Here is a 10556-nt window from a genome sequence, read left to right on the forward strand (position 1 = left end):
GCAGGGGGACACCAAGGTCGGTGGCATACATCATCTTGGTAACCATGAATTTGAGTACAAAAATCGGTGCAAATCCCTCAAGCAGTTGATAGGTTAAGTTTAAAAAACAACAACTGACTTGCCAGTGGTGCTGAAGGACATTTTTGCCTGCAATAAAGTGTTGGACCAACTAGGCCTGTCATGATAATCACATTATCGACTTATCGTACGACACGTGAATATGCCATCAATAATTTTTATCGACCTCAATAACAGCCACTGTGTCTACGTGCGCGTTCGCCCGTTTGACATACGAATGAACGTCAGCAAGCGTCCGGCCAAGTCCCGCTGCTTCTGTCCTTGTCGTATGATTAATGAATCACTATAAAATGTCAGAAAATATGCATTTCTCTAAAAATGTTGGATAACGTTTCTCTGATCAGCGGCACGACTCGCGTCGGACTTGCACGCGCAACGACCAGGCTCACGCGATTCACTCTCAATATCAACGATTATACAGTTTATCGCGCTAATTTGGGGGGGGACAATACATCGCGCGACAAAAAGTAGATACCGTGACCGGCCTAGGACCAGCTGACTGAAATGAGCCATGCCCGGCTAACACATCTTCCAAGCCCAAGCCCTTCCAGTGGGCTATCGCCTGCTCTGCTAGCCCCTTCTGGTGGCACCTCTTTGGCTTTACTACCACAAAATTACAGTCATTTACAGACATCGCCACACAGGTGTACGCGGTACAAAGAGCTTTTTAAAAACCATTAATCCACCAACAGTCTTTTTTTTAAATTCCACACACACACACACACACTAAAGTAACATTAAACCTCGGGGAAGTTTATAGGGCTGTGGACGGAAATGGAACCTCCCACAGCGGTTAGGGTCGCAGCCACTTCCTCAATGCAGTAATGCGCGCCCACGGGAGGCGAGCCGAGAAAACAAGTCATGTAGATGTTAACTGGAAACATGCGTCGCGAGCGTGTGTCGCCCTCCCCCATCCAAAATACAGTATCATCACACGGGGACGCGCGTCGTCGGCGAGCGGGGGTCTTTCGGCCGACGCAACGCCCGGTGACACTCCCTTTAAAAAGAAGTGCGGTGCCCTTTAAACAAACTAAAGCGACGCCAGCAGATCGCTAAAGTCTACGGTTGGAAACGAGGAACCGTCCAAACAGCGGCGAAACCCAGGAAGTGGCCCAACACGGACACAAACTGCAGCGCCTAGCAAAGTGCTCCGGCTTGCTGCCGCGAGGAAGGAAACGGTGGAGGTGGAGGACAAAAAAAAAGTCGCTCGGAGATGCCCCAAGTGAGTCCGGGGAATAGATGGTTATTTGCGCCGCTCGCGGCGCCACAAAGGCGGAATTCAACCGGCCGAATCGTGCCGCGCGTCGCCGACGTTGTCCTTACCTACACAGTGAATGAGTTTGTGTCGCCACGAGTCAAGCTCCTGCCGAAAGCCGCGCCTGTCGATCGTGCATTGCTGCCTTTTGCACTGACTCGCCATTTTCTATCGTTCTTCTCTGGCGGGCACCAGCACGGGAAGAGGAAGCGCTCGGCGCCGTGTGCGCGCGCGCCGCCGCGCAGGGGGAGGAAACCGCTCCGGAGGGGAGCTGCTCACAGGCTGCGTTCACAAGCAAGAGCCCTTATGTCAGTTAGTCTGTGAGATAATAATAATAATAATAATAATACGTTTATTTCTATAACGCTTTTCACAGACACATGTCACAACGTGCTTTACATAGCAATAGTAATACAAGTAATAAAAACAGTCCAATGTACAATTACTAAACACAGGGTACATAACCAAGTAACCCAAAAGCCTGTCTGAAAAGCAAGGTCTTTAGCGCCCTTTTTAAAAGAAGTCACTGAACCAGCAGACCGGATGCCGGTTGGTAGGGTGTTCCACAGCTTAGGTGCCACTGATTCAAATGCTCAGTCACCACGAGTCTTAAGGCGAGTGTGTGGAACTGAAAGCAGGTTTAAGGTGAGTTTGATCTGAGGGAGCGGGGTTGAGGATAAGGGTATCTTACACTACAGTTCAGATATATATCAGGGGCCCCGGCCGTGAACAGCTTGGTAGGTGATGGTAAGAATTTGGAATTGGATTCTGAATGGGACAGGGAGCCAGTGAAGTGATTTGAGCACCGGGGTGGTGGTCAAGAGAAGATATACTGAGGGAGGAGAATAGAGCATATGGATAAATAATCTGTTATATCAACCCAGATATAAGCAGGGTTGGTACGAGTGCTCGAATTCCTTAAAAATGCTTGAATTATTAAAGTTGGACTTTTGGACAAAGTGCTTGAAAATGCTTAAATTGTATCAGATTCTTTTTCCACAACAAACACATGACACATTTTAAACCATATAACTTATGTGTCCTTTAATTTATTGTCCTTCTGTTATTACAAAATACGATTTTGGTTGTTTATAGCATAATCCAATCTCTTTAAACATACCAAATTGTATTTTGTGCGCACGTTCTACCTATTTTGTGTCCACAAATTAGGAATAGCAGGCACACAAAATATGATATAATGGCCACAAATTAAGTATAACGTGCACAAAACACAATTTAATGGCCACAAATTAGTATTTTGTTCGCACGTTCTGCCTATTTTGTGTCCACAAATTAGGTATAACAGGCACACAAAATATTATATAATGGCCACAAATAGGTATAACATGTGCACGAAATACTATTTAATGGCCACAAATTAGTATTTTGTGCGCACGTTATACCTATATGGTGGCCACAATTTATTTTTTTTCTCCTCCCATGTCATGTCTGGGGCTCCGTACCTGTTGCATAAGCCATGTGCTTTACCTAATTACCAACCATACAAATTGAGCAACTGCCCCAAAGCCCCAGACCTTGCGGGCATGTTTACTATGTGGTCAATAGTGAGCCCCCCCACCCCCCCCCCAAAAAAAGAAGATCAATAGCATCCTATTGGTTGAAAATTCAGTACATATATTTGTGACGTGATGGTGTTGACAACTACTTGATGGACGTTCATCTTTCCCAGATGGTGTATCCCACTGACTTTGTTGATCCGCCAACTCTTCTTCTCGTGGCACCATAAAGTTGACATTTTTGGATTTTGAGTGAAATGTCTTCACACAACTGTTGGATGGATTCAATTTTACACACATTCATTGAGTCCTGAGGAGTGTTTGTGGTCCTCTGAGAGCTACTGGTTGTATAGCCTCACAGCAGCAGGAAGGAAGGACCTGCAATACTGCTCCTTCACACACTTCGGATGAAGCAGCCGGTCGCTGATGGAGCTGCTCAGTGCAGTGACCTTGTCCTGCATGGGGTGGGAGTCGTTCTCCATCACAGATGATAGTTTTGCTATCATCTTCCTCTCTCCCAACACCGTAATAAAATGAAATAGAAAAGTATATGTTATCATTCATGTTACACATAGATAATATATAATAAGACAATTAATGAACCCTGTCTGTCATCTTGCTTTGTCTTCATTTATTCTGTTAGTTTACTGGTCAGTGAAAGACATTTTTTCACTATGGTGGACAATGAAGTTCTATTTTATTCTATTCTTTTATATATTTAATTACATAACATATAACAGTCTGGCTTACATGGCCTAATGTAGTTTCTTAGACTACAGACACAAACGAAAATGAAACTGACATATTCCCTGTTATAAACATATCTGCCACTGTCTGTAAACTGTAGCACACGAGGCCAATCAGAGAAAGTTTTCAATGGGAGCCAATAAAACAGCCCATGCAATGAAACAGCGCGGCTGTCAGGCTGCGATGGAGCTGTTGTAATGCTGCCTTCAGGCGCCGTCGGGAGTTACTGTATTCCTCGGCTGAAGCGCGCTTGAACGTCAACACGAACGCAATAAAATGAACACGTCTTGTAGAAGGGAGTCTTTCTCTACAAACGTTGCTAAGCTGAATCTTTATAAAGAGCATGTGAAGTCAGTCAAAGAATGTGACACTCCCATGTTGTGGCAAAGGAGAATTTTGCAGTTCCCACGTTGTTGCGGTAACACTTTGAAATGAAATAACATTTACGAAAGCGATTTTGCCGCAGAGTTATTGTATTTATTTTTGTATTATTATTTGGGACCGAGCTTACGCAATATAAGCTTATATATAATATATAACAATATCGGTGAAGACTGGGGAGCGGATTTCGCAGCTTACGGGTCGCACCTGAACGCAGCATACGTTTCCCAGCCGGTGTTTCCATATTCTTTACGCCCTCCGCCGTCGCACGGTGGGTTTCCATGCTTCGGAGACGACAAACGTAGCGTCCCAGGTAAACGATAGCATTTATAGGTGTTGTCGCTTTTAACGGTCCTTGTTGTGTTGCCGCAGGAATCGGTCGATTTGCACAGGCGTTGTCACCATGAGCGAATGGTCTTATTCGACAACATTGGACGCCAAAGGCTGCACTCGACCCCGAAACATATGATCCCCGTCCAAGTTGGACATTAACAATAACGATCGTGATGTCGATGGCGACCGCGTGTGTACAACTACACCCAACTGCCGTCCTGTAACACAGACGGTGTCATGTGTTTGTTGGTTTCAGTGCCAGAGATACACTGAACACTATTTTCTGTTAAATGGCCACACTTGTTTATGTCTGCAGTCAAACCGAAGTCACGTTCTTTCCCCCCCTGTCTGTCCCTTCACAGAAGGCGTGCGCTTCTATGGGTTTTACACAAGCAGCATCACCACCACCACCAACACAGAGTAGACATTGGGACTTCTTATTTATCCTGCGAGCCGTCCCTAATTCAATGTTACAGTAAAAATGCACCCACACATTGAGACAACAACTTTGCTCATAATTTCCACCCCATAGCCCTCCGTCAGCTATTTCATTGTGGAAGCTGCATGTCCTGAAAGATAATCCTCCGACTGATTTATTCATGCTGTCTGGTACTGTAACTAAATATATCAAATATTCCTGACAGGGGGCAGAAATGGTGGCGAGCCCTAATGTGTGTGTGTGTGTGTGTGTGTGTGTGTGTGTTGGAAACAGAGATACCATGACTCTGACCAGAGGATCTTTCACCTATGCCAGCGGGGAGGAGTACCATGGCGAGTGGAAAGAAGGCAAGACATTTTTAATGCAGACAGTTTTTTTTAAAGTTTGTGTGCGAGCATCACCGGCTTAACAAGAGATGAGACTAACTTTCACTTGCACCAACAGCGCACAACATTTGGGCAAACGCATTCAGTGTTTGTTCCATAAAATGTTGATTTAATGTGTAAACTGCCAGTTTAGGCATTCTTGTATTTAGGGGACCAAGTGCAAAATGAGCCGCGTGACCTATTTTCTAACAAATTATTAAAAGTAATCGTTGAGCACATGTTTTTACTTGTCTAATGGAATAATCTCTTCCACATATACCCACATACACAAGGTCAGGTCAACTCATACCATATATCTCTATAATTCAAACAGGTATGTTGTGACCATATTTGATAAAGATACAACCAGGAAGACTGACAAATAGCATGAGAGAGTGCAATCGATCAGTCTCTGTATAAATCTTGTGCCATTAGCAAATGTAATAAAACTCTCCGCCTCAGTTTGGGTTGCATGCTCTTTAAGTCATCATTCCAGAATAAGAAATGGTGTTTACTGTTATTAGTGCCACAATGTTTTTCCATATCTAGATGCATTCATGTTTAGTAACAACAGTATGGAGATACTGATGTAGTATTTTTTTTTTTGCCTCATGACTGTGCATGGAGTTGTACGCACTAAAGAGTCCGATCATCCCATGAAGAGGAAGTATCTTGTCAGAAATGTTCACATGAGGATCCTTGCGCTGCTTTAACTCTCTCTCTCTCTTTACACACTCACATGCTTACCGTGATGTTAGTGACATTCAGGCTCAAGCCATTTAGTCAAATCCCAATTAGCCAGCATTGGTAACTCATGACGAGCAGAGACAGATTCACCAGCTCTGGCTTTGTCAAATCTTCTGGATTAGACATTGGACTTGTTTGGGAAATCTTAGAAGGTCCTCTTTCAACTACTGTTGAGCATCCAAATCCAAAGCAATCGAAACACTAGGAACGAGATCATCCAGGTTTTTTCTTTTCTTGTCATCTGTTTTTCTGCTGCTTTTAGGGCAATGCAAACATCATTTTAACTGGCGTTTTTACATATCCTTTTAAAGACTACTTTGCAAATTTTTCCACTGTGGCAATTTGCAGGTGTACGGTATTTGTACCAGCTGTCCAGAAACTCTGACATGATTTTAAGCCTCAGTAGTGGATCATAGGCTACCAGGAGGGGAATGCAAGTGCATTCCTTGACTGTTTTCACGGTCTGTATCCTAAAGTGGAAATCCCTGCTAAAAAATCTGCTGGATTAGACTGCTGTAATTCCCACCGCACAGGAGGCAGATGGGACTCCTAATTCAGTGGTAAACCTTTAGCTGACGGGGGGGGGTTTACTTCAATCCGAGCTCGACTGACTCGTGACATATCAAGTAGTTCTACAATGCCAAGGGAATGTAAAACCCTGAGCTGCGTTGCGAGTTCAAATGCCATGCTCAGTTGGTCATCTCTTACAGTATGCTACGCACTATTACGAAAGAGTAATCTATAAGAAGCAAAGTGGTTAGATGAGGCATGATGACACCCATGTAGATACAAATTTGAAAAATGGTATCAAGATCTCAAGGCCGTGTGCCTCGACAGGATTTGAGTGAGTGAGTTTCCATCACATGTTTTCAGTTTAAGCCATTGCTCACTGATGGTGTGCAACTTTCCAGGTCGGAGGCACGGTGTCGGTCAGCTCAAGTTTCAGGATGGCACGTGCTACACTGGCCAGTTTGAGAACGGACTCTTCCATGGCTCCGGTATACTGCTCTTTACAGATGGATCCAGGTGTGTGAGCAAGGGTGAGATTGTTTTTTATGTTTTTTTTCTGTATCAAAAGTTACAATTGACAGCCCGGTCTCCTCTCACCACATCAGGTACGAAGGAGAATTTGCTCACGGAAAGTTTCAAGGTACAGGGGTCTTCAGTCGATACGATGGCATGAGGTTTGAAGGAGAATTCAAAGACGGACGTGTTGAGGGACATGGTAAGTCCGTTACACCACTGGAACAGTTTGTCCATCAGGAAGTCAATATTATCTAGCTGTGGTTAGTCACACTGTCCTGTGTCTATGCCTCCAGGCCTATTGACTTTCCCCGATGGAGCTCATGGTGTCCCGCGAAACGAGGGCTTGTTCCAAAGCCACAAGCTTCAGAAGAGAGAGAAGTGTCCAGGAGTGGTGCAGCGTGCGCAGGCCTCTGCCGCCAATGCTCGCAGTCTGGCACTTTGACCGCCATGGACCGTGACGGAGACACGGTCAGGGTTACAGCACCTTCCAGGAGGGCCTCAGGGATGTATATACTCTTGTGTACTCCCCTCCAGCTCTCCTCTCTATGTCTTTCTCTCTTTTTTTCACCATCACTTTATCTCTCTGCATCTTCCTTGCTTTGCCCCCGCAGCAGCTTGGGATGCACATGCAATTTGAACAGACAATGGCTTTCTGTATGACTGACTTGAAATGCACAACACCATGAACCACACCTTTAACTTCACAAGTCACGCACACGGCAACATGTGTTGCTGTTTTTCTCTTGTTCTGATAAACAGTCTCTTAGTGTTTTACACCATTTAGCTTTCATACTTCAAATAACTGAATATGGAAGACCTATTCTTATCATGTTATCGCACACCTTGTATTTTAAAGAGTTCTTTTCTCCTGCATTAGGGGCAGTATGTCTGTATGTTGGAGACTTTAGGTACTTAGATAACGTCATTTGCAAATGCTGCAAACCATCACAACAGAGGACCCTGTGGAGATTTTAAACGACTGGTAGCTCTATGGAGCTGTTTTTACAAATGGGTTCCAGTAAAGCCAGTAAAGAAGAAGGTCGCAAGGTGGCGAAAATGGATCAATGACTGGACATAAATGTGCGGAACATGACAGCTCACAAAAGTGAAGCCAAAACATCAGCAATTTTTTGGGTTTGAATTAGTTAGTTGATGCTTTAAGAACAGGGTGACATGTTATGATTGACAGCTGAGATTGACTCATGATTGGTCAGTCGGGACCTCAATACTGCAGCTCCACTGCCGGTTGTCACCAGTGCAAGATGGCTGCGCCTGTACGTGGGATATCTTAGCTTTGTTTTTGTACAGTGGGAGGAAGTGGAGAGGCGTCATCCATCTTTATTAATAGTCATTGACATGGATCTTAACGCAGGATTTAACATTTATGACAGAATTGGCTGCACAAATGTTTTGATAGTAGGTAAATTCATTCAGCGCATTTTTCAGACCTCAAGTATACACACCGTGTGTTTTGGTGAACAAAACGTGAATGTGAACATGACTTTTGTGTGTTTACAAATACACTAGACAGGGCACATTTTAAAATCCCACCTCAATTAATGGTGCTGCTGCAAAATCATCCAAGGAGTGCATTTTGTCACTGGCGTTCTCTTGTCAGAAGATCGGTAGTCACTTTTGCCTTAAAAACCATTTTGGTATAAAAGAAGATTTCGTCGCTGTCCGTCTGAAAATCAGATAAGGCACAGTGCCGTCTCCTTCCTTTCTCCTCTGCATCATTTGCCCTACATTGTCTGTCAGCCTAATGAGTTTGAAGTCTGCTTGAAGACTGCCTCCACTCCGAGAGAGACGTTGTTAAGCTGGTGCTGACTTTCAGCTCCCATCAAGTCCTGCAGCTGTCCTCCCTCCAAAGGACTCCCAGCGGAAATCATCGGAGAGGATATTTAACTCAGTGGGATAATTCCCTCGCATTTTCCCCCTGTGAAACCTGAAAAACCTGGACGACTAGATATCCTCAAAGTTGATGAATAATCATCATTAAATTCATAAAAGTAGGAACATATATCTTAACTGAGGCAGCTGAATGAAAGCCTATAAATTAGGCATATATTTAAGAGTATGTAATTGTAATGTACAGTATGTGTTTTTCTGTGAGGTGTATAGACATTTATTGCCACTGACTGTGTTTGTTCTGACCTTTCAGGTGAATTAAGAGGTAAATCTGATAGAGAGTGGTGTCACTGAGTATTTTGAAGTTCTGAGAAGCTATAAACCATTATAGCCAATCACAGGTATTCTATGATTACAGATTAACTCAGTGTGCTTGAATGCCTTATGAAGCATTTGTAGTTGTGGCTTGTCTAGGTTTGCTTACATAGCACTTCAACCAAAGACAATCAAATGATATTGTAGGTAAAGAAGCCTAGAAATGTGTTATTTCCTACAGACAAGACAAATCAATAAGGACAAATCCACCCGGGGCACGAGAAGAACAAAAGGAGCAAAGGTTAAACAGAAATTTGATATGAGATTCTGTTGTAAATAGTCTCGAGTCCGTATTATTTTCTTTGTTTTTATATTTTATGATGAAAAAAATGTCAATACTTTATCATGAGCCCATGACTATTGAATAGTATTGTACTATTCAGTACAATCTGAAAGAAGGTAACAGCAAAGCAGAGCAGTGCATGCATCAGTGCCGCTATCTACTCGGACACAATACTTAAATGTTTGCTCTATGTGCAAAGTGTGTAATTTGCTGTATTTCAACTCATGATGTAGTATTTTTACTTTCCACCATGTTGGAAACAACACCTCCTTTGCCTAAACGGTCCTGCCTGAGTGGAATTGAATACAATGGAATACCACATCCATTTCCTTCTCGACACAAATGGTGCTTTAAAAGTGTGCCTGTCCAGACTTTCACCTGCCTGGAAAATATCATTGCCATGGTTACCTTTTTTTCTGTAACAATATAATGTTGCTTTGAGTGCTCTAAGAGAAAACTACTGCACAGTGTCCTGTCATTCTCCTGGAAATAGGTCTGAGTATGTATCACTTCAGTGGTAAACGCTTTATGTGTTTAATAAAGCCTTGTGTTGAAAAAAGATACATGTTTTTCATTTCGGTATCACGGCGCTGGATTCAAACACAGAGACCTAAATAGTTCCTTTGTTTTTCCTGATGTTCGAACACAGAACCTGAAATTTGCAACTGTATGGGCCAGTTTCCCCTATATCATGGATGAACACGTTCCTCTGGTTTTTGGCTGCTACACGGCATGAAGCACAAGCTCGGTTTCCCCATCCCCCTCCTCATTCTGCACCACTCCAGCCCTCAGCAACATCACAGCACAACAGCACACTGTTGTAGTTCACATGGAATCAAAAAACGACACAGCTAAGTCTGTCAAACATGTATGAGTCCAACGGATTTACCTTTTTTTTTCTTTCTGATACAAGGATTGTATTATATTGGAAATTTACTGACAATCTCTGTCAGGGTCAGGTTGACAAAAGACATGGCAACATCTTCATGTGTGCGTAACCCTGCATTGTGCACAACACGTGAAGTCCCTGACAGTTAACACAGCCTTGACTGGAAGAGGAAATATTGCGCGTGGCTGATAATGTATCTGATGTGTTGTTTGCGATGGACACAATCCTATTCAACAGAACGCTGCGACTGAATGCTTTTCAAAACAGCCTTTT

General features: G+C 43.5%; 2 protein-coding genes across 4 annotated transcripts in view; one reads left to right on the top strand and one right to left on the bottom strand.

The window, feature by feature from the left end:
• The window catches only part of wu:fc17b08 (ligand-dependent corepressor), a 26656-nt gene extending 25113 nt beyond the window's left edge, over positions 1–1543 (bottom strand). For both annotated transcript variants that reach the window (XM_035605176.2, XM_035605177.2), the window contains exon 1: positions 1402–1543. In XM_035605176.2, coding sequence (XP_035461069.1) covers positions 1402–1498 — 97 coding nt within the window. In that variant the 5' untranslated portion in view covers positions 1499–1543. The remainder of the gene's footprint in view (positions 1–1401) is intronic.
• morn4 (MORN repeat containing 4) lies at positions 946–9955 on the top strand. 2 transcript variants are annotated; one of them, XM_035605181.2, is made up of 5 exons: positions 946–1300; positions 5024–5097; positions 6774–6888; positions 6978–7087; positions 7182–9955. In XM_035605181.2, the coding sequence occupies exons 2-5, from the start codon at positions 5031–5033 to the stop codon at positions 7328–7330; spliced, it is 441 nt and encodes a 146-aa protein (XP_035461074.1). In that variant the 5' UTR covers positions 946–1300; positions 5024–5030; the 3' UTR covers positions 7331–9955. The 2 variants fall into 2 exon arrangements, with proteins under 2 accessions (XP_035461074.1, XP_035461072.1); XM_035605179.2 differs by lacking the exon at positions 946–1300 and adding an exon at positions 4184–4291.
• Positions 9956–10556: the final 601 nt, after the last annotated feature.

The sequence above is a fragment of the Scophthalmus maximus genome, chromosome 10 (assembly GCF_022379125.1).
Source record: "Scophthalmus maximus strain ysfricsl-2021 chromosome 10, ASM2237912v1, whole genome shotgun sequence".
NCBI lineage: Eukaryota > Metazoa > Chordata > Actinopteri > Pleuronectiformes > Scophthalmidae > Scophthalmus > Scophthalmus maximus.